The sequence below is a fragment of the Ranitomeya variabilis genome, chromosome 3 (assembly GCF_051348905.1).
Source record: "Ranitomeya variabilis isolate aRanVar5 chromosome 3, aRanVar5.hap1, whole genome shotgun sequence".
Classification (NCBI taxonomy): domain Eukaryota; kingdom Metazoa; phylum Chordata; class Amphibia; order Anura; family Dendrobatidae; genus Ranitomeya; species Ranitomeya variabilis.
In genome coordinates, this window is record NC_135234.1 from 679,064,567 (window position 1) to 679,088,815 (window position 24,249).

General features: G+C 41.2%; 1 protein-coding gene across 1 annotated transcript in view; it reads left to right on the plus strand.

Annotated features, from left to right (window-relative positions):
- Positions 1-15,181, plus strand: part of ITGB7 (integrin subunit beta 7) — a 186,001-nt gene extending 170,820 nt beyond the window's left edge. Inside the window, exons 14-16 of the mRNA XM_077298022.1 lie at positions 3,187-3,404; positions 9,855-10,015; positions 14,774-15,181. Of these exons, the coding sequence (XP_077154137.1) occupies positions 3,187-3,404; positions 9,855-10,015; positions 14,774-14,839 (445 nt within the window). The 3' untranslated portion in view covers positions 14,840-15,181. The remainder of the gene's footprint in view (positions 1-3,186; positions 3,405-9,854; positions 10,016-14,773) is intronic.
- Positions 15,182-24,249: the final 9,068 nt, after the last annotated feature.

Consider the following 24,249-nt stretch of genomic DNA (forward strand, 5'->3'; position numbering starts at 1 on the left):
TTTATAATTTGTCCAAAATACCTTGTTTTCAGACAAGGAGGCTGGCCTTTCCCCCCTGCTTTAGACGCCGCACAGCCGTCACTCACATCTTCTTGGCGCCGGGCACCGCCTCCTCACCGCTGTTTTGAAATGATGCGGCGCCTGCGCTCTTTTCTCCTGCCTTGGGCAGGCGCAGTGAGCGCTGGCCGTCTGTCCTCTGTGCGTACGTACGCCCAGCCTGTGAATCCCAGCCCCGCAGTGTCTTATGATTCATTCATACTACGGGGCTGGGATTCCTGGGCATGCGCATTGCATGTCTAAGTCTCTCACCCTCTCCCACCACCTGCTACAGTGTGTGCATCCTCAGGTGATCCCTCCTCCATGCAATTGCCTGGAACCTTGCCAAATCCTCACAGCTGGTGTGTGTGTGTAGCAGGCGGTGGGAGAGGGTGAGAGGCTTAGACACGCAATGCGAATGCCCAGGAATCCCAGCCCCGTAGTAGGAATGAATCATAAGACACTGCGGGGCTGGGATTCACAGGCAGGGCGTACGTACGCAGAGGACAGACGGCCAGCGCTCACTGCGCCTGCCCAAGGCAGGAGAAAAGAGGGCAGGCGCCGCATCATTTCAAAACAGCGGCGAGGAGGCGGCGCCCGGCGCCAAGAAGATGTGAGTGACGGCTGTGTGGCGTCTAAAGCAGGGGGGAAAAACCTGCCTCCTTGACTGAAGAAAAGGTATTTCTGACAAATTATAAAACTGATTATTTCGGCAGTTACAGCACCCAGAACTAAAAGAGCCACCTTGTCAGAATGCAGCATTACTGCTGCACAAGTGGCTCTTTTAGTTAAAAACGCCTGGGGGAGGTAACAGGTTCCCTTTAAGCAGGGGAACACATCTGGCACTGCAGGATCAGAATCCCTGGCAGTGTAGTGTGTTACTGATGGTAGCCTTTGTTACGGTGTTCTCAGCTCTATGCAGGTCATTCACTAGGTTTCTCCGCGTGGTTCTGGAATTTTTGCTCACCGTTCTTGAGACCATTTTGATGCCACGGGGTGACATCTTACGTGGAGCCCCAGATCGAGTGAGATTATTAGTGGTCTTGTATGTCTTCCATTTTCTTATTATTGCTCCCACAGTTGATTTCATCACACCAAGCTGCTTGCCTATTGCAGATTCAGTCTTCCCAGCCTGGTGCAGGGCTACAATTTTGTATCTGGTGTCCTTCGGCAGCTCTTTGGTCTTCACCATAGTGGAGTTTGGAGTGTGACTGTTTGAGGTTGTGGACAGGTGTCTTTTATACTGATAACAAGTTCAAATGTAATGACCAGGCTGAACGTTCTCTGCTATCCACCCCCACACGGTGTCCGCAGCCGAAAGAATTATGACACACACCGGTCTTGGGGATAACAGTTGCTTTTACTTCAGCAGGAACGGGATTTATAACTTGGAACAAATAAGGAACAGTCTCTCATGGGTAGTCCACGGCAATTACAGTTCACACTTAGATGCCGAGATGTGATTGGGGTCTTGAGCTTTAAGAGCACTGGACAGTGTCTTTTTATAGCTTACAGAAGGAGGTAGACGCAGCAATTAGAGGTTACAGACCTTTACTCAGGGTTAGCTCCACAGTGGGTCACGGCACGTGCACAAGTACTTATAGGTGGATGTAAAATCTGAGGTGATTCTAGTCATAAAGACTTTAGAATGATGTCTGTAGAGGTTTTAGAGGGAACCCAGGCTCTTAGGCCTGCAGATCTTGTAGTGAAAACAGCCTCCACGTGTGTTCTGCTCTCCCTGAAGGCATCCCATGTGACTAGGAGCTGGCCAATAGGACACCGGATTCACATCTCAGATCCTTACAAAACAATAATTATGAGTCATTGTACACTTTCACCATTAAATGACGCCAGAACACAGCAAATGAGAAGTGCATTGCATCTAAAATGGATGTGACTAGAAATGGAGAATTACAGCTCACAAATGCAGGGAATAATAATAATATAATAATAATAATAATTTTTATTTATATAGCGCCAACATATTCCGCAGCACTTTACAACTTATAGAGGGGACTTGTACAGACAATAGACATTACAGCATAACAGAAATCACAGTTCAAAACAGATACCAGGAGGAATGAGGGCCCTGCTCACAAGCTTACAACCTATGAGGAAAAGGGGAGACACGAGAGGTGGATGGTAACAATTGCTTTAGTTATATATATATAGAATAATGTAGAGGGGCAGTTAGAGAGTGAGCTGTAGTGTACAGAAGCTACTCACAATGCAGGATTACTTAAAGGGAAGGACACACTCTCGACTGGGTCACTAGACAAACAGGTGCCATTACTACAGGTGATGAGTGGAGGACAGAGGAACTTCTTCAAGAAGTTAAGGTACCTTCACACGAAACGACTCTACAACGAGAACGACAACGATCTGATCGCTGCAGCGTCGCTGTTTACATCGCTGTAGAGATGTCAAACACAGCAGCTCCAGAACGACGCAGGAGCGATCCTGTGACGTAGCGGTGACGCACTTATCATTCTCACAGGTCGTTAGCTCCATGTTTAACATTGCTGGCATCGTTGCTTTTGCTGTCAAACACGACGATACACGCCGATCTGACGACCAAATAAAGTTCTGGACTTCTAGCTCCGACCAGCGATATCACAGCAGGATCCAGATCGCTGCTGCGTGTCAAACACAACGATATCGCTATCCAGGACGCTGCAACGTCACGGATCGTTGTCGTTCTCGTTGTAAAGTCGTTTCGTGTGAAGGTACCTTTACAGGTCTGTGAGAGCCAGAAATCTTGCTTGTTTTAAGGTGACCAAATACTTACTTTCCACCATAATTTGCAAAATAAATCTTGCCAAATCAGACAAGGTGATTTTCTGGATTTGTTTTCTCATTTTCACTCTCATAGTTGTGGTCTACCTATGATGCCAATTACAGGCCTCTCATCTTTTTAAGTGGGAGAACTTGAACAATTGGTGGCTGACTAAATACTATTTTCCCCACTGTATATATGAGAACACATCAGCAAAGAGGTTGCAGAATCAGAATATGATGCACATTAGAACTTTCCAACCCCCCAGGTCTTGATTTTTGCCTATGGTATACTTATAATGAAGGACCCCTTTTCATGAATGTTGAAGTAACTACAGTTTAAAGTAACATGTAATTTTCACCTCTTTCCTGCAGCACATGTGCGGAGTGTAAGGCATTCACTACCGGACCACAGAAGGAGAACTGCAGCCAGCACTGCGCACGCGTCAATGTCACCATGATCAAGGCCTCAGAGTGGAATTGGAAGGATAAGGATGGCTTGTGCCAAGAGAAAGGGGAAGGCGGCTCAGTAATTACATTCCACGTCACAGAAGATGGAGATTTAGTTAATATTATTGTGAAGGAAAAGCAAGGTGACGATGTGAAAAGCTCATTAAGTGTCTACAGGGAACTTCAGCCAGATCCACCACGTGTGGTACCAAAGCAGGAAAAGCAGGCTAATGAAAATCTATGGACTCAGCCGCCGATTCATTAAAGGGCTTATTCAGGACTTAGGGTTTGTTTCCTATTGAGCTAAGAACTTACAGGCAGGTCTAACTACCTGCATGTTCTGCATTTCTCCCGGGTCAGGGAGTGATTTTCCTGCTCTTCTGACCTCACGTCAACCGAGCAGCTATTTCACTTCCTGTCTGCTCTGTTGACAGGGTGTCACTGACGACGGCATGCTGATTGTCATCCCAGTTAGGCAGGATGGAGCCGGCTATCAGTCTGTTGACATGACGTCACTGGAAACAGAAAAGTCGCCGGCAGGAGCAATCTGTGACCGCTGTGAATCAGAACTGATACTTGCCTCTAGGTTCTTAGCTCAGAACGAGAACAAAAAAATATTGAATCGGATAACCCCTTTAAGACTGGCATTTCGTATGTCAGTCTTAACGATGGGTGTGAAGGAATAAGTTGCACCAAATTTGATAAGATGCGCATGCTGTTCAATGAATTTGAGATCTTTTGAGTGGCGTGCGCCTCGCTAGATACAGTTATATGAAAAAGTTTGGGCACCCCTACTAATCTTAAGCTTAATGTTTTATAAAAATTGTTTTTTTGCAACAGCTATTTCAGTTTCATATATCTAATAACTGTTGGACACAGTAATGTTTCTGCCTTGAAATGAGGTTTATTGTACTAACAGAAAATGTGCAGTCCGCATTCAAACAAAATTTGACAGGTGCATAAGTATGGGCACCTCACCAGAAAAGTGACATTAATATTTAGTAGATCCTCCTTTTGCAAAAATAACAGCCTCTAGTCGCTTCCTGTAGCTTTTAATGAGTTCCTGGATCCTGGATGAAGGTATTTTTGACCATTCCTCTTTACAAAACAATTCCAGTTCAGTTAAGTTTGATGGTCGCCGAGCATGGACAGCCCTCTTCAAATGATCCCACAGATGTTCAATGATATTCAGGTCTGGGGACTGGGATGGCCATTCCAGAACAGTGTAATTGTTCCTCTGCATGAATGCCTGAGTAGATTTGGAGCAGTGTTTTGGATCATTGCCTTGCTGAAAGATCCATCCCCTGCATAACTTCAACTTTGTCACTGATTCATGAACATTATTGTCATGAATCTGCTGATACTGAGAGGAATCCATGCATCCCTCAACTTTAACAAGATTACCGGTGCCGGCATTGGCCACACAGCCCCAAAGCATGATGGAACCTCCACCAAATTTTACTGTGGGTAGCAAGTGTTTTTCTTGGAATGCTGTGTTTTTTGGTCGCCATGCATAACGCCTTTTTGTATGACCAAAAACTCAATCTTGGTTTCATCAGTCCACAGGACCTTCTTCCAAAAAGAAATTGGCTTCTCTAAATGTGCTTTTGCATACCTCAGCTGACTTTGTTTGTGGCGTGCTTGCAGAAACTGCTTCTTGCGCATCACTCTCCCGTACAGCTTCTCCTTGTGCAAAGTGCATTGTATAGTTGACCGATGCACAGTGACACCATCTGCAGTAAGTTTATGCTGCAGCTCTCTGGAGGTGGTCTGAGGATTGTCCTTGACTGATCTCACCATTCTTGTTCTCTGCCTTTCTGATGTTTTTTTGGCCTGCCACTTCTGGCCTTAACAAGAACTGTACCTGTGTTCTTCCATTTCCTTACTATGTTCCTCACAGTGGAAATTGACAGGTTAAATCTCTGAGACAGCTTTTTGTATCCTTCCCCTGAACAACTATGTTGAATAATCTTTGTTTTCAGATCATTTGACAGTTGTTTTGAGGAGCCCATGATGCCACTCTTCAGAGGAGATTCAAACAGGAGAACAACTTGCAAGTGGCCACTTTAAGTAGCTTTTCTCATGATTGCATACACCTGGCTATGAAGTTCAAAGCTCAATGAGGTTACAAAACCAAAAAAAGTGCTTTAGTAAGTCAGTAAAAAGTAGGTAGGAGTATTTAAAACAAGAAAATGATAAGGGTGCCCATACTTATGCACCTGTCAAATTTTGTTTGAATGCAGATTGCACATTTTCTGTACAATAAACCTCATTTCAAGGCAGAAACATTACTGTGTCCAACAGTTATTAGATATATGAAACTGAAATAGCTGTTGCAAAAAAAAACAATTTTTATAAAACATTAAGCTTAAGATTAATAGGGGCGCCCAAACTTTTTCATATAACTGTATGTTACTCTAGAAAAAGACTGGACTAACATTTGTGGTGTAAAAATTTCCTGCACAATTGATTGATTTGACAGGCGTGCATAGCCCTGTCTCATCTCCTTCCTAGCTCACCCACCATGGTATGTAAATGACAATAGTCAGCTCAGTGTTACATAAAGATTTTGCAACTTTTGAAAGTGTTTTATGGCAGTTTTCTGAAGTAAACACTTTGATGAATTGGGGGCCAAAGTATGAGAATTACTTTCTGGGCTGTGAATGCCACAGTAACTATGCCTTTATTGAAGCCCATTAATGTTATCCACCACGAAAACCCCTTTTATGGCCATTATGGAGTTTGATGCTCTCAAAAATGTCCTCACCCACAAAAATAAACTATAATAGCCCCACACTTGTCAGTATGATACCCCCACAATGTATCATTGCCCCCCAAAGTATGATGGCGCATAAGTATGATGTTCCCACAGGCCCCTGTACAGTATTTCGCCCATCAATATGATGCTTCTAGAGCCCCTTAGTCAGTATGATGGCCCCCAATACCAGTCCCCTACTTAGTATGATGGCCCCTGCTGCCAGTTCTCCACTCAGTATGATATATTTGTATAGAAAAATATTGAAGCAGCAGTAAAATATATAAATGTAGGCTGCCAGGCCTGTACTCAAAATAGTCTTTACCATATAAAAAAGGGCAGCAGAACTCCAATAAATTATTCTGTGCAAAAAGTGGTCTTTTTATTATCGCACGTGACAACATTTTGGTCTTATAACAGAACCTCTTCAAGCTTGAGAAAGGCTCTATAATAGATTTCAAACATTCCCAAATGGGCTAATACACAGACCTCTTTTTGCACAGAACAATCTAATGGAGTGCTGCTGCCATTTTTATATATACAGGTGCTTCTCCCAGAATTAGAATACCATCAAAAAGTTAATTTATTTCAGTTCTTCAATACAAAAAGTGAAACTCATATTATATAGTCATTACAGAGTGACCTATTTCAACTGTTTATTTATGTTAATGTTGATGGTTCTGGCTTACAGCCAATGAAAACCCAAAGGTTGTTATCTCAGTAAATTAGAATAAATAAAAACCACCTGCAAAGGCTCCTAAGCGTTTAAAAAGATCCTTTGGTCTGCTTCAGTAGGCTCCACAATCATGGGGAAGACTGCTAACTTGAAAGATGTCCAGAAGGCAGTCATTGACACACTCAAAAAGGAGGGTAAGCCACAAAAGGTCATTGCTAAAGAAGCTGGCTGTTCACAGAGTGCTGTATCCAAGCATATTAATGGAAAGTTGAGAGGAAGGAAAAAGTGTTTTAGGAAAAGGTGCACAAGCAACCGGGATAACCAAGCCTTGAAAGGATTGTTAAGAAAAGGCCATTCAAAAATTTTGGGGAGATTCACAAGGAGTGGAGTGCTGCTGTGGTCATTGCTTCAAGAGCCACCACACACAGACGTATCCAGGACATGGGCTACAAGTGTCGCATTTGCATTCAGTGTCAAGCCAGTTGTGACCAGTAGACAACGCTAGAAGCGTCTTACCTGAGCCAAGGAGAAAAAGAGCTGGACTGTTGCACAGTGGTCCATGGTGTTGTTTTCAGATGAAAGTAAATTTTGCATTTCATTTGGAAATCGAGGTCCCAGAATCTGGAGGAAGAGTGGAGAAGCACATAATCCAAGCTTCTTGATGTCTAGTGTGAAGTTTCCACAATCAGTAATGGTGTTGGGAGCCATATCATCTGCTGGTGTAGGTATACTGTGTTTTATCAAGACCAAAGTCAGCGCAGCCGTCTACCAGGAAATTTTAGAGCATTTCATGCTTCTCTCTGCCGACAAGCTTTTTGGAGATGGAAATTTCATTCTTCAGCAGGACTTGGCACCTGTCCACACTGCCAAAAGTACCAATACCTGGTTTACAAACAACAGCATCACTGTGCTTGATTGGCCAGCAAACTCGCCTGACCTTAACCGCATAGAGAATCTATGGGGTATTGTCAAGAGGAAGATGGGAGACACCAGACCCAACAATACAGACGAGCTGATGGCTGCTATCAAAGCAACCTGGGCTTCCATAACACCTCAGCAGTGCCGGAGACAGATTGCCTCCATGCCATGCCGCATTGATGCAGTAATTGATGCAAAAGAAGCCCGAACCAAGAACTTAGTGCATTTACTGAATATACATTTCAGTAGGCCAACATTTTGGATTTTAAAATTATTTTTCAAGCTGGTGTTATAAAGTATTCTAATTTACTGAGATAAAGACTTTGGGGATTTCATTGGCTGCAAGCCATAATCATCAACAGAAATAAACACTTGAAATAGATCATTCTGTTTGTAATGACTCTATATAATATATGAGTTTCACATTTTGTGTTGAAAAACTGAAATAAATTAACGTTTTGATAATATTCTAATTTTGTGAGAAGCACCAGCATATACACGTGTGTGTATGTAAACATATATATATATATTTTATATATAGGCTGCTTGAGAAAGGATTCAAACATAGCGGAGATGTTGCTTGTATGGGAGAATAAAGGATCTTTCTCACTTTTCTTCACCATTTGGATGTACTGCGTCATACACGTTTATTTCCTATGTGTGTATTGGAACAACATAAAAAAATATATCGAAAGGCAATTTGGACATAATTTCACACAACCCAAAAAATTGGCCAGACAAACTTGTTGGCACCTTTCCAAAATTGTGGGTGAACAACTTTGTTTTAAGAATGAGATACTCGTTCAAACTCACCTGTGGCAAGTAACAGGTGTTGGCAATGTGAAAATCACACCTGAAACCAGATAAAAAGGGGAAAATGTGACTCAATCATTGCATTGTGTGTCTGTGTGTGCCACACGAAGCATGGAGAACAGAAAGAGGAGATGAGAACTGTCTATGGAGTTGAGAACCAAAATTGTTGAAAAATGTCAACAGTCTCAAGGTTACACTGTAGCTAGTCTCCCTGGATGAGGACGGCAGAGAAAAATGTACAAATGTTGCATTGCAGGATAGTCTGGACGGTGGATAAGCAGCCCCAATCAAGTTACAAAGAAATTCAAGCTCTCCTACAAGCTCAGGACGCATCAGTGTCAGGGCAAACTATCTGTTGACATTTCAATAAAATTAAATGCTATGTCAGGAGACCCACGAGGACCCCACTGGTCACACAAAGACATAAAAAAGCAAGACTGCAGTTGACAATATGTACGTAAGCCAAAATCCTTCTGGGAAAGCTTCTTGTGGATAGATGAGTCCAAAATAGAGATTCTTGGTAAACCACATCATTCTACTGTTTACCGAAAATGGAATGAGGTCTACAAAGAAAAGAACACAGTACCTACAGTCAAATAAGGTGGCGGTTCAAAGATGTTGGTGTTGTTTGTCTCCCTCTGGCACTGGGTGCCTTGACTGTGGGCGAGGCAACATGAAATCTGAAGATTACAAAGGATTTTGTGTTGCAATGTAGTGCGCAGTGTCAGAAAGCTGGGTTTGTGTCCTAGGTTGAGGGTTTTCCAGCAGAACAATGACCCCATACATACTTCAAAACCACCCATAAATGGATGGAATCAAAGCGCTGGAGAGTTCTGAAGTGACCAGCACTTAGTCCAGATCTAAACCTCATTGAACACCTGTGGAGAGATCTTAAAGTTGCTGTTGGGAGACGGCGCCTTCAAATACGAGAGACCTGGAGCAGTTTGCAAAAGAAGAGGGGTCCATAATTCCAGTTGACAGGTGTAAGAATCTTGATGATGGTTATAGGATGTAATTAATTGGAGTTATTTATTCCAAAGGATGTGCAATAAAATATTAAGTTGAGTGTGCCAACAATCTTGTTCTGCCCATCTTTGGAGTTTTGTGTGAAGCGATGTCCAATTTGCCTTTTTCAGTTTCTTTTTGTGTTGTTCCAAAGCAAATAAACATGTATAACAAAACGTGCAATTGAACTAATTTTCTGTGAGAAATACTTAATTTTCTGGAACAATTTCAAGGGTGCGAACACTTTTAACCGTGACTGTATATATAGTCTAATCCACGCAGAAAGACTCGGGCTTGGCTACAAATTTAATAAACGTGGTGATTGCATATTCCTGATTATTACAGATGACAGTAGTAATAAACAAAGTAAAATCTCCAATATCTTTTATATGGATGCTGGATAATATTTACATTTTTTTTTTACAGAGTTCAAAGATCATACCCAGCAACTCATTCTGGGCTTGGTTCTGGGTATAGTGTTCTTTGGGTTACTCGTCATTCTTTTGTATCGAGTCACTGTGGAGGTGTACGACCGGAAGGAGTACGGGCGCTTTATGAAAGCCATTAGTCAAGAGCAGTGGAATGATGTCAGTATAAAGTTCTCCTCAACTTTGTTTCCTTTTATTAACCCCTTCACGCCACAGCCTTTCGTTTTTGCATTTCTGTTTTACACTGCCCTTCTTCCCAGAGCCAAAACTTTTTTATTTTTTTGTCAATATGCCCATTTGCAAGACGAGTTGTACTTTTGAACGACACCATTGGTTTCACCATATTGTGTACTCGAAAACAGGAAAAAAATTCCAAGTGAAGTGAAATTGCAAAAAAAAGTGCAATTCCACAACTGGTTTTTGGATATTTTTTTTTTTACCATTTTCACAAAATGCTAAAACTGACCTGTCATTATGATTCTCCATGTCATTACGGGTTTGTAGATACCAAACATAGTTTGTTTTTTATTTAAATGGTGGGAAAAAAATCTAGTTTGTTTAAAAATTTAAATAAAATTGCGCCATTTTCCAAAACCAGTAGCGTCTCCATTTTTCGTGATCTGGGGTTGGATGAGGGCTTATTTTTTGTTTGCCCAGCTGACGTTTTTAATGATACCATTTTGGTGTGGATTTGATCTTTTGATCGCCCGTTATTTTAGTGCAATGTTGTGGCAACCAAAAAAATGTAATTCTGGTGTTTTTGCTACAATGTTTACCGATCGGATTCTTTTTATAGCTTGATAGATCGGGCAATTCTGAATGTGGTGATACCAAACGTGTATTTTTATTGTTTTATTTTGAATGGGGGGCGAAGGGGGTGATTTGAAACTATATTTTTTATTTTTTTTAAATATTTTTAAAAACCTTTTTTTGTCATGCTTCAATAGTCTCCATGGGAGACTAAAGCTGCAGTTGTCCGATTGCCTCTGCTACACACAGGCGATGATCAGGTCACCTGTGTAGCAGAAATGCTCACTTGCTATGAGCACCCACCGCTGGGCAGCACTCATAGCAATCCGGCAATGACAACCACAGGGTCTCCTGCAAACCCTGGGTTGTCATGCCAACCCATCGGCGACCTACGGTCATGTGACGCGGGAGCCGATGGGCAGGATTAGTGACGTGCTTCCAGCGTGATCACATTAAATGCCGCTGTTAGAGATTGACAGCGGCATTTAACAAGACAACAGCCAGGGGTGGATCGGGATTCCACCCACGGCTGTTATGGACACATATCACCTGTTCTAAACAGCTGACATGTGCCGGGAAAGATGTGGGCTCAAAGGGAGGGACATGACATGTGCAGTACAGTGAAGGAGTTACTAGCATAATTCTCTTCCTATTGTTCAGAAACACCACCAAACATAATGCTAATGACCACGACTTCTCAAATATTGTCCACAGATAATAGTAGTATTCGAAATATCTCATGAAATAATCAGTGTCTGTAGCTCAAAATAATCACTGTGGATCGGTTTTATACAATTGTACGCTGTTATCTATAGCCTGCTGTTATGGTTCTCAATGGCAAGAGAACATAGCCCAGCAAACATAAGAACTAGCTCTTGGAAGGATGGAAACTAAACTGACCATGAACTAAACCTGCCGCACAACTAACAGTAGCCGGGTAGCGTAGCCTGCGTTTTATCCCTAGACGCCCAGCGCCGGCCGGAGGACTAACTAATCCTGGCAGAGGAAAATATAGTCCTGGCTCACCTCTAGAGAAATTTCCCCGAAAGGCAGACAGAGGCCCCCACAAATATTGGCGGTGATATTAGATGAAATGACAAACGTAGTATGAAAATAGGTTTAGCAAAATTGAGGTCCGCTTACTAGATAGCAGGAAGACAGAAAGGGCACTTTCATGGTCAGCTGAAAACCCTATCAAAATACCATCCTGAAATTACTTTAAGACTCTAGTATTAACTCATAACATCAGAGTGGCAATTTCAGATCACAAGAGCTTTCCAGACACAGAAACGAAACTACAGCTGTGAACTGGAACAAAATGCAAAAACAAACAAGGACTAAGTCCAACTTAGCTGGGAGTTGTCTAGCAGCAGGAACATGCACAGAAAGGCTTCTGATTACAATGTTGACCGGCATGGAAGTGACAGAGGAGCAAGGCTAAATAGCGACTCCCACATCCTGATGGAAACAGGTGAACAGAGAGGATGATGCACACCAGTACAATTCCACCAGTGGCCACCGGGGGAGCCCAAAATCCAATTTCACAACAGCCTGCTATTGGCCAATACTTTGCCTCTGCTTTAAAGGAGAAATTTCACTGGATTTTTTCATTTAAACTGCATAGCTCCGCCACTTGGTACTGCTTACCTCATTCTGGAATAGTTTTACTTTTTCTTCAATGCCCCTCAGTTCCAAAGTTATGTCCCCTGTTATTGATGCACATTTTCCCTACAACCACCTGGGCGTGTACCACAGAACTTCTGTGGGCGTGGCTGTGTTTTGATTGGCCAGTGTCAGAGGAGAAAAAGCAACAGTGAGGGTTTCTGGTATACACCGGGAGGGTTAAAGGGGAAGGTGAAAGGGCAAATTTGCAACATTATTCCTGAGAGGCATAACGTTGCAACAAAGGGGCACAGGAGAAAAAGAAAAATTGTTCCAGAATCAGTGGGGAAACATCAATTGAAGGATTTACTATATTTAAATAAAATAAAAACAATGAACGGACCACACAGATGCCTGCCCCAATGTCACAGGGATCAGAAACACAAATCTGTCGGGATACGATGTGCCAGGTTTGAAGGGACATTTTCAAAACTAAATTTGGCAGATAAATTAGTTAAAGATAGGCTTGAAACTCTCTATTACTCTGAGTCCTGACCTATTGTTTATATTAAGTTTGTATTGTATTTTTTGGCTTATTTTTTAATTTTCCATATCATTGATATTTCATTCATATTGAGAAAAATCCTAAAATCTTGAGTTTTTACTCAGAGCCTCAAAATAAGCTGATACTTCCAGTCCTGTAGAGATCACTTTTCAGCAGCCATCCCATAATTCTCTCAGGCAGGTGTACGGGTGCCCCCTTCCCTTCCTGCGCAATTACCAATGTACAAGCATGCCAAGAATACTCTCCAATACAAGTCAATGAACATATCCTATATACAGTAGGGAAAATAATTATTTGATACACTTTCGATTTTGCCAGCTATTCCTCCTACAAAGAATGGAGAGGTTTGTCATTTTTATCGTAGGTACACTCCAACTGTGAGGGACAGAATCTAAAAAAATAAATCAAATAATCAAGAAAATCACATTGCATGATTTTTACATACAGTAATTTGCATTTTATTGCATGAAATCTGTTTTTCTATTGCATAAAATACTTAACGTAATATTTGATACAGAAACCTTTGTTAGCAATTACAGTGGTCAGATGTTTCCTGACCTCTCCAGATCCTTGAAATTCTTCTTGTGGAGCCACTGCTTAGTTGCCCCAGCTCTGTATTTCGGGTCATTGTCATGCTGGAAGACCCAGCCATGACCCATCTTCAATGATCTTACTGAGGGAAGGAGGTTGTTGGTCAAAACCTTGGGATACATGACCCCATCCATACATGACCTTCAATATGGTGCAATCGTCCTGACCCCTTTACAGAAAAGCATCCCCAAAGTATGTTTCCCCCACCACGCTTCATGGTTGGGACGGTGTTCCTGGGGTTGTACTTATCCTTCTTCCTCCAAACGCGGCAAGTTGAGTTGATAACAAAAAATTATATTTTGGTCTCATCTGACCACAAGACCTCCTATGCCTCCTCTGGATCATTCAGATGGTCATTGGCAAACTTCAGAAGGGCCTGAGCATGTGCTGCTATGAGCAGGGGTACCTTATGTGCCCTGCAGGATTTTAAGCAATAACAGCGTAGTGTGTCATGTTTGAGACTGCGGTCCCAGCTCTTTTCAGGTCATTGACCGGGTCCTCCCGTGTAGTTCTGGGCTGATTCCTGACCTTTCTTAGAATCATCCTTATCCCACAAGATGAAATCTTGCATGGAACCCCAGACCGAGAAAGATTGAGTCATCTAGTGTTTCTTCCATTTTTTAATAATTGTGCCAACAGTTGTTGCCTTCTCACCAAGCTGCTTGCCTATTGTCCTGTAGCCCATCCCAGCTTTGTGCAGGTCTACAATTTTGTCCCAGGTGGCCTTATACAGCTATTTGGTCTTGGCCATGGTGGATAGGTTGGAGTGTGATTGATTGAGTCAGTGGACAGGTGTCTTTTAGACAAGTAACAAGTTCAAACAGGTGCACTGAATACAGGAAATGAGTGCAGAGTAGGAGGCTTCTTAGTTTTTCTTTAACAGGTCTGTGAGATCCAGAATTCTTGCAGGTTGATAGGTGATTAAATACTTATTTTATGCAATAAAATGCAATTTAATTATTTAATCATACAATGTGGTTTTCTGGCTTTATTTTTAGATTCTGTCCCTCACAGTTGACGTGTACCTACAATAAAAATTACAGACCTTTACATTGTCAGTGGCCGTGTAGCAGATACTTTCCTCACTGTATTACTTCCTATGTCTATGTGACTTCTGTAATGCAAAAGAAGCTGAGGCAAGATGGTCACCGATCATAATCATGTACAGAAAATTGAAAAATAAGATATACAGTTAGAAAATAAAAGCAGTTTAGAAAAAAAACGTTTCACTATCTGATTTGTTAAAAAATAGTATAGGCAATATACCTTTACAATACAATATGTGTAAGAATAGGTCACCTTGGATTTCACCAACCTGTGTCCAGGTCATTTTATATAATCACTAAACTCTTGTGAGAGTGCAAAGAAACTACTGTACTGAGTTTATTTTTTTGTTTTTTTTTTTACAGGCCCAAAACCCACTTTATAAATGTGCTACAACCACTGTGATCAACCCAAATTTCAACCAAGAATAACTGGTATCTCCTCACCCCTGGAATGGACCAGACAATACTATTAGGAGATGTAAAACCAACGTTAAGAAGTCAACAAAGCAACTAGGGTTTCAGAGAAGGCGGAAACACCAATAATCCCCTATGTGCTGATATACAAAATATACCGTAACAATTATGATGAAAAACACTGTAAATTTATACTGACGACAGATAAACCAATTGCTTTTAAAAGGGTGTTTACAGGTTGACCCTTTTTGTTAGAAGCGTTGCCCTGACGTTAAGCGGATTAAAGGTGGTCCTGCTGCTGTGACCCCCAATGATCAGCAGATATTTGTGCAAAAATGTGGCCGAGTCTTGAATCTCATCAGCAGTCAGTTCTGGTTGGAGCTGCAAAGTGTCCATTGAAACCGGTGGGCTATCCATATAAAGCACTGAGAAAGACACTGTGGTTTAGCTGTTGTCTGCTCTAGCTAATTGATGGGGGTCACATGACAGACCCCTTTTATTCCCTTGGAACTTTAAAGGGAATCTGTCAACTGGATCTAACCCCCAGACTATTTAAATATGCACATGCAGCTCTTTCAAAGGCAAGTCCAGCAATACCTTCACATGGCCAGTCCGTTCCTTCATAAGAGAAATCGGCTTTTAATTGGATATGGAAATGAGGCTGTAGATCTGAAGCCTCTGTCACTCCAGCTCTATTCCCCACCCAGCGTCGCCTTTTCCTGCTTGACTGATCACCTCTGTGTCTTTAGGCAAAGGAGACGTCAGTCAAGCAGGACGTGACGACGCTGGGGGAGGAATAGAGTTGGATGACAGAGGCTTCAGATCTACATAATCCATTCGTTCACTGGCTTCTCAGTAACAGAGGAACGGACTGGCCATGTAAAAGTATTGCTGGACTTGAATTTGAGAGTACTACATTCAGATATAAATAGTTTGGGGGAGTGAAATCCACTTTAATTTTATTAACTTACCCTGCAGGCCAGACTTTGGAGAACCAGCTTAGGGTATAGGACAGGCAATGTGAAAAGGTGTGGTTGTTTGGTTTAACCACTACGAGCAATGGGAATTTTTTACTATGCTAGATGGGTGATGTTGAGAATGGTAAATGTCTGTGCCTCTTTTGAAAGCGAATAATAAAGGGAGATCAATAGGTGTTGTACAAAATGAAGAACACTGACTTATCTGCACAAAAGAAAAGGAAACGTAGCATGAGAAGATGACTGTTAAAATCAAGTTGTGGGTTTTTGTTCTGTAAATTTCCATGTCACCATATTTACAAAGGAAAATCCTGAAAATTTACAGTTTTCATGTTGGCCACTGAGGTGAATAGCAGCTTGAAACTTCTTGATCCGCAGAAATCACTTTTCAGCAGTCATGTTATCATCACAGGTGGGTATATAACCATAGTAACCCCTAAATATAGATAGCACAGGATCCACCATTCACAATAGGTTACGTCACAGCTCACCTCCTCCTCCTCCCTGCACAATGGTCATAGAAAAAAAATCACAGAGCATGCCGAGATAACCACAAGGCCTACAAGCATGCCATAGAAATTAATTTCTCCAGTCTACAGGTTAATGAGATTGTTCTTGTGGCTCCTGTAAAGCGCATCTCTCAATCCTGTAAACGGCAAATCATGTCATATAGCCGCCCCATGTACAGAAAATACAATCAGTGAATAAAAACCATTACAAAAATTATTGAACAGTATTTGGTTTTAATTATTAAAAAATATAAGTGATAATTGACTTTAAATATACAAACTTTGATTTTATCTTGTTGCCTTAGATATGGCTTTATGACCTACTAATGATTCTCAACAAGTATAAAAATGTAATTAAATCAATTAAAATCTAAAATGAGTGATTACAGAAGATGATTGGGTGTTCAGAGGAGGGAAAGCAAAACCTGTTTGTCGGACATTTGTAATATAATATTGCCAAAGGTGTATTCCCATCCCAGAGAATTATGACATATCCACAGGTAAAAAACAACAACAACAACTGACTAGCACCTCTTAACAGAATGGAGAAAATGTGAACAGGTACAAGCTGCTGTGACAATGATACACAAGCCACAGCAGTACACTATACCTGCTAAAATGTGTGCAAACACTGAACATGTGATGTGTAAACTGCATTACATTAGAAAATAAAGATACTTTGAGCATAAGTTGACCAATTTGTGTGTGCTCATCAGCCACAACAAGACAGACTGATGGGAGGAGTGATCTGCCCACTAAGGAGGTAGTCACTACCTCCATATGTACAATGCAAACAAAAATGACTAACACCTCCTATCAGAATAAAGCAAGTGTGAACGGGTGCAACCTAAAAATTTAGAATGACAGCCTCCTTAACTGGCTTGTCAGTCTGAGGCCTTGTCATGGCTGATGGGCAGACACGAATTGGCGAATTTGTGCCTGAAGACACTTTATTTTATAAGTATATTCTATGTAGCACTAATCACAAAAGAACAAACAGTATACTGTGCTATGTTAAAAGATAATCTTTATTAAACAAAGCTACAAAAAACCTGTAGTCACAATTACAATTGTGATAAATCTCAAATACCAACCGGCATGATGGTGTATGACACTACTTGATAAATGTGGGAAAATACATCAATGCTGCTTAGATCTACCATTGATATGAACAAAGTGCTTTGTGCTATTTCATATTGGAAACCCCAGGTGGCGCCCTAGTATCGTAGACACCATGACCATGGGATAACTTAATCACAATAAGATAAACACTTACATAGCAGGGTGATCTTGGCAGCGTGGTTTCCCTAAGCTTAGGGAAACCACGCTGCCAAGATCACCCTGCTATGTAAGTGTTTATCTTATTGTGATTAAGTTATCCCATGGTCATGGTGTCTACGATACTAGGGCGCCACCTGGGGTTTCCAATATGAAATAGCACAAAGCACTTTGTTCATATCAATGGTAGATCTAAGCAGCATTGATGTATTTTCCCACATTTATCAAGTAGTGTCATACACCATCATGCCGGTTGGTATTTGAGATTTATCACAATTGTAATTGTGACTACAGGTTTTTTGTAGCTTTGTTTAATAAAGATTATCTTTTAACATAGCACAGTATACTGTTTGTTCTTTTGTGGTTAGGATATCGTGGTCAGTTATATGTGCAGTAACTTAATAAGGGGGTTTTTGTGATATGTAGCACTAATGCAGTTTAATTGTTTCATATTTAATGTTTGCATGCATCTTAGCACATTCAGTGAACTGCACACTTTGGTTTATAGATCTACAGCACTAGGTCATAAATATCTGATAGATATGGATCTCACCTCTACCATACCACCTGCATCTATTTCAAGAACAGGGCTGCGTGTGTGAAGATAGCCGTGCATGTGCGGCCGATCTCTCCATTACGGATTTTGCAAGATGGAGTCTGGTCTTGATGCAGATGGGGGTCCTAATCTATCAGACATTTCTGGAATAGCCTGGGGATGGCTCATAAAGGTCCAATTTGGGAATACCCCTTTAAATGTTTCTTAGAGAACATATCACAAAAAAAGGCAGACAATATAAAAAAAATTGTATTTAAATATTCTACATACACTGGCAAAAAAAGGAGCATAAAAAACATCAGACTGCACAGTGTTAGAAAACAAAATTTTCCCTCTATTCTAACTAAGGAAAAAATGAATATAAAACAGTCATGAGCAACTGGTGGGATTACAGAATGTCTCTAGTATGTGTAGAGAAACCTGTGCAGAATAGATAAAAAGAAAAACTTTTGTCCACACTAACCAGATAAGGTTTTCTGTTTTTCCATAAAATGTTAGAAATTGAAAGCTATGATTGTTATGAGGCAGTATCTCTTTAAATAAGACCACCACCACCACGTTAAAAAAAAGCTCCTGAACTGATGAATGCCACTTCAGTCCTGTTAGTCAGTGGATGTCCACCATATTGTTGGGTTAAAAACAGTCATTACCTGGCTGCCTAGAAAAAGAGAAATAGTTTGAAAAAAAAACAAACAAACTGAGGTCACATAAAAAAAATACAAAATTGCAGATTAAGAAATCTCACGTGTCAGATTTAAAGCTACAGTTCATTACATACAGTAGTAGTGACATGGCAAACAAAAAATTCAATAAAACTTGTACAATTTTCAAATACATACAAAATACAGTAGAAAACATGAACTTTACATTATTAAAAAAAAAACATAACTGGGAAATGAGAGATTGCTAAAAGCAGAGGCTCTGTCTCATTCAGATTTAAAGTGTTTGTCTAGTTTACAGAAAGCATTTTCAAAGACTTTATTAATTCGATTATGAGTTAATAGAAGAGACATCCTCCATTCAGGACTCAGCACCTCCATGCATTACATGAACAGCCCAATGGTTTCAATAAAACTTATGCAATGCTCAATTTCTCCTGCGGGAGTGCTGTTGTGTAATTGAACTCTTCTCTTCCAACCGGGAACTCTTGTATTAAAAAGGGGTTGTCAATAACCTAAAATTCTGTCTAAAGTCCTATAGTTTCTCCTTAGCAACCTACAAGATGTCACTTTGACAGTGTCAGCTTGTAGACTTCTGTCTGAAGATAATGAGGAGTTAAATCCCAGCCTGAAACTGAACCAAACCTCAATGAAGATTTTACCGGGCATTCACTTTTTCATCTAAAGTAGAGTTGATACTAACTTTTTATGATTTTTCCCCCATTTGTACACCTGATCATGACATTTCTCAAAGAATAAATCCATGTTCAGGAGAACATTTGTTGGGGGAAAGCATTTTTTTTGTCATCTCATAAAACAGACAACCCCTCCTTTAAGGCATACATTTCAGCTGTTAAAACATCTTTAATATACATTACACTATATAGGTTACTGTACCACGTATCGTCATCTATAAATGTAAAATACCATTTATATTCCTATACAAAAATCACAAAAAGGCAATCTCTGCATGTAGGATAATAGAAAAAAATTGGAGTCCGGCTCAATAGAACTGGATTTATCTTTTCTTTTTCAAAAGTAAATATGGTGCATACAAAAGAAAAATTTACATTGTCGACATGAAAAGGAAAATCCAGTCCTGTTGAGCCGGACTCCAATTTTTTCTATTTTCCTTGATGTGAGGCTAGGGCGAGGCCGGTGTTTGAGCCCCAGGTGGGTGAGCATAGAGCAACTGGGTGAGCTGGAATCAAGTTTCTACAATCTCTGCATGTGTTGCGGTTGTCGAACAGCTACGAGACATGCAGCCGCAGGGACTCGAACATATTACTTGAGCACGCCGAAGACACTCGGTTAGCACTCGAGAATGATCACACCTTATCCGAACACGTTTACTCATCACTACTCAGGATAGCTCAGTACTCTGGTGTGAGGATTAAAAAATAAAATAGATTTCCACTTCTTTGGCCAGCATTCAGACATTGCATTTTAACTGGACTTTAACGCCAGAGCTGTATGTGTAGCTGTGGTCCCTATGCTAGGAGTGAATAATAAAACTGTCATCCCAGGGATCTTTAACCAACTTTTTTTTGCAATGTACCGGGAGAAACATATTACACAGCATAGGTAAGGAACCTATAGAATAAAGTTGATTTATCGGATTTTAATTAAAAAAATTATTAATAAATGACATCTATATATACACTCGTCAACATTGAAATTGCAATACCAAGAAGGAAAAGTCGTGGAGCTATGCAAAGCACAGGATGGATAGACATGGAAAAATTTTTTTTCAAAGCATCTTGATTTATTTAGCATTAAGTATGAGTGCCACGTTGACAGATTCCCACATTTACACGCCTTCCTTCGCTGATATCAATGAAGTTAGTAATCGTTGTCTGAGGAATGTTCTGTGGTGCTGAAAACACTTGGGCAAATCATCAAGATCCAGTTGGCAGCTCCCTTTGTAACTGCCAACCAATGACGTCCAAGATGTGCTCAATGTGAGACAAGGCGGAAGTTGCAGACCATGGTGTCATGTTCAGACCAGGCAGGCTGCTCACAAGAGGACAAGAAAGAAGTGACCTGGCATTGTGTAGTTGAATACTGGGACACTTTGCTGAAATAGCTGTACCACTGGGTCCTCAACCTTATCAATGTGACTCTGAGCTGTTTGCGTACCTGGAATTAGAATCAACATGAGTCAACAGTGTGATGCAGCAGCAAAAAAGGCAAATACAATTCTGGGATGTATTAACAGAAGCATACAGTCTAGATCACGCAAAGTCGTTATTGCCCTCTACTCCTCTTTGGTCAGACCTCACCTGGAATACTGTGTCCAGTTGTGGGCACCACATTTTAAAAAAGACATCAACAAACTGGAGCAAGTTCAGAGATGAGCTACCAGAATGGTAACTGATCTGCAAACCATGTCCTATGAGGAACGGTTACAGGATTTGGAAATGTTTACCTTGCAAAAAAGAAGACTGAGAGGAGACATAATAGCTGTCTACAAATATCTCAAGGGCTGTCACATTGTAGAAGGATCATCTTTATACTCACTTGCACAAGGAAATACTAGAAGCAATGGGATGAAACTGAATGGGAGGAGACAGATTAGATATTAGAAAACACTTTTTCACAGTGAGGGTGATCAATGAGTGGAACAGGCTGCCACGAGAGGTGGCGAGTTCTCCTTCCATGGAAGTCTTCAAACAGAGGCTGGACAGACATCTGTCTGGGATGGTTTAGTGAATCTTGCTTTGAGCAGGGGTTGGACAAGATGACCCAGGAGGTCCCTTCCAACTCTATCATCCTATGATTCTAGACTAGAGGGGTCCAGCTACCATACATTATGCCACCCCAAAACAGATTTTCAGCAGACTGGTGTAAAGTGCCCTTTTGATTGCCTCTTCATGGCGTTGAACATGTGGCCTCCAGATAGAGACCAGAGGTTGGAATGTAAGTCTAACCACTTCAGCAACTAAATGCACTTGTCTTGGACGCAATGATAACTGAAGATTTGTTTGGAGACCATGTGAACAATACTAGGAAAAGGCCTTCATGAAAGAACTCCTGGGATGATGTGGAGTTGCATAACGTACAGTAGCTGGACCTCTCTAGTCTTCATTCCAGGTACACTAACAGCTCGGCAATACATTGAATGGGCTGTGGAACCAGTGGTACAGCCATATCCCCAAAGTGTCCGAGGAGCCATTTTTCAACACCACAACCCAAGGTTGCCAGCAGCGGATCTTGATAATTTGCTCAAGTGCATTGAATGTGACAGAACAATCCTGAACCATTATTAACATCAATAGTAGCAGCCAAGATGTGCAAAAGCAGGGATTTTTGCACTTGACGCCCATATTCAATACTTAATAAATGGGGTCCTTCTTTCCGCATTCAGGTACAGGCTGGCTCAATTTACCTTCTCTTTTTTCATCCTCTCATGCTGCAAATTTGCCCTATGTGTTTCTACTTTGGCTGCATATAGTGCTGCATAATTTTTGCATTTACTAATACCTTATTAGACAACATTGGCTGTGTATTCCCCAATTTAGGGGTTTATTGAAGAGTACTAGTCATGTAGGTCAGTTTTTGGGTTACTATATCTATTATTTGCTGCACTTTAGCACTATGCACATTATATTGATGAGATTACTTGTAAGATACTTTGAGTCTGCTGCCATTTCTCTAGGCTATATTCTGCATTTGCACTTTGGCACCTGGCACTTTTTTATGATTCAATTACTTGTTTGATACATTGAGTCTGTATATATATATCTCACTTTAGCTTCATGAATCAGGCCATTTTGGCTTCTTTTTGATAGAATTATTTGATTCTCTGTATAAGTTGTTTGTCATTACCCTGTGGCCTTTGTCAGTGCTATTCGTGTTTCCTGTTTCTCTGATGCGGTACTAGGTTGTTCTCTATCACTTTTTTTGTTGCATCTTTTTTGCACTTGACGTCCATATTCGATACTTAATAAATAGAGATGTTTTGAAATATTTGTTTCCATTTTTGCAAATCATTAAAGTGAACTTGAGAGCTGATACATGCTGCCCGATCCATGAGCATGATGGATGGGGCACTGGCTGTATGGACTCCCTTGTGTTGGACTCTGAAATGCTGCAGTGTTTCAGAGAGAAACATTTAACATGTCTGTCCATCCTGTGATTTCCATAATTCAACAGATTTCCTTCTTGGCGTTTCAAATTCAATGTTGAGGAGTGTAGGATTGGGCAAGAAATAAAGAAACAGAAAAAAAGTTCTTATAGCGTACAATTAGATGTTTCCTAAAAACAAACCACCAAAATATTTTGGGACACGATCCTTTTGTTTTCAAAGCCATATTCCTCTTTGATCTATTAAAAAAAAGTTAATTTTAATGTAAATATATATATTTTTTTTATTCTAAAGCTTTTCAGTTCAGCCTATACACGTCCTCTAAGGGTATCTTCACTTAGAGCGGACATGATGCTGTTTGTTGTGTGGATGCAAGCACAGAAAGTGTGCAGGAAACTACAGAGCAATGAAAGTAAAAGGAGTTCTCAACACTGGACTCGCAAAGGCAGTAGTCAGGCCGGGCTATGTATTTCTGAATCTGCAGCACAATCTTTTCTTCTAAATGTGGTGGATCTGTTAGGGTGGAGAAGATGTCAGTAACAATCTAATGGTATGTCCATTTTAAGGGGGAAAAGGAATCCGTCAGCAGGATTTCACCACCAAACTATTTACAATCCACATGTCGCTCTTTCAAAGGACAAGTCTAGCAATAGCTTTACATGGAATTGATATGCAAATGAGGCCAAAGAACCATTTGTAGATCTGAAGCCTCTGTCACTCCAGCTCTATTCTTCGCCCAGAGCCACTTCGTCTTGCTTAAAGGGAATCTGTCACCCCCAAAATTGCGGGTGACGTAAGCCCACCGGCATCAGGGGCTAATCTACAGCATTCTGGAATGCTGTAGATAAGCCCCCGATGTATCCTAAAACATGAGAAAAAGACGTTAGATTATACTCACCCAGGGGCGGTCCTGCTGCTGGTCCAGGTCGGGCGCCTCCTATCTTCATCAGATGACGTCCTCTTCTGGTCTTCGCGCTGCGGCTCCTGCGCAGGCGTACTTTGTCTGCCCTGTTGAGTGCAAAGTACTGCAGTGCGCAGGTGCCGGGCCTCTCTGACCTTTCCTGACGCCTGCGCACTGCAGTACTTTACGCTCAACAGGGCAGACAAAGTACGCCTGCGCAGGAGTCGCAGCGTGAAGACCAGAAGAGGACGTCATCTGATGAAGATGGGAGGCGCCAGACCCGGACCAGCAGCAGGACCACCCCTGGGTGAGTATAATCTAACGTCTTTTTCTCATCTTTCAGGATACATCGGGGGCTTATCTACAGCATTCCAGAATGCTGTAGATAAGCCCCTGATGCCGGTGGGCTTACGTCACCCGCGATTTTGGGGTTGACAGATTCCCTTTAACTGATGGCT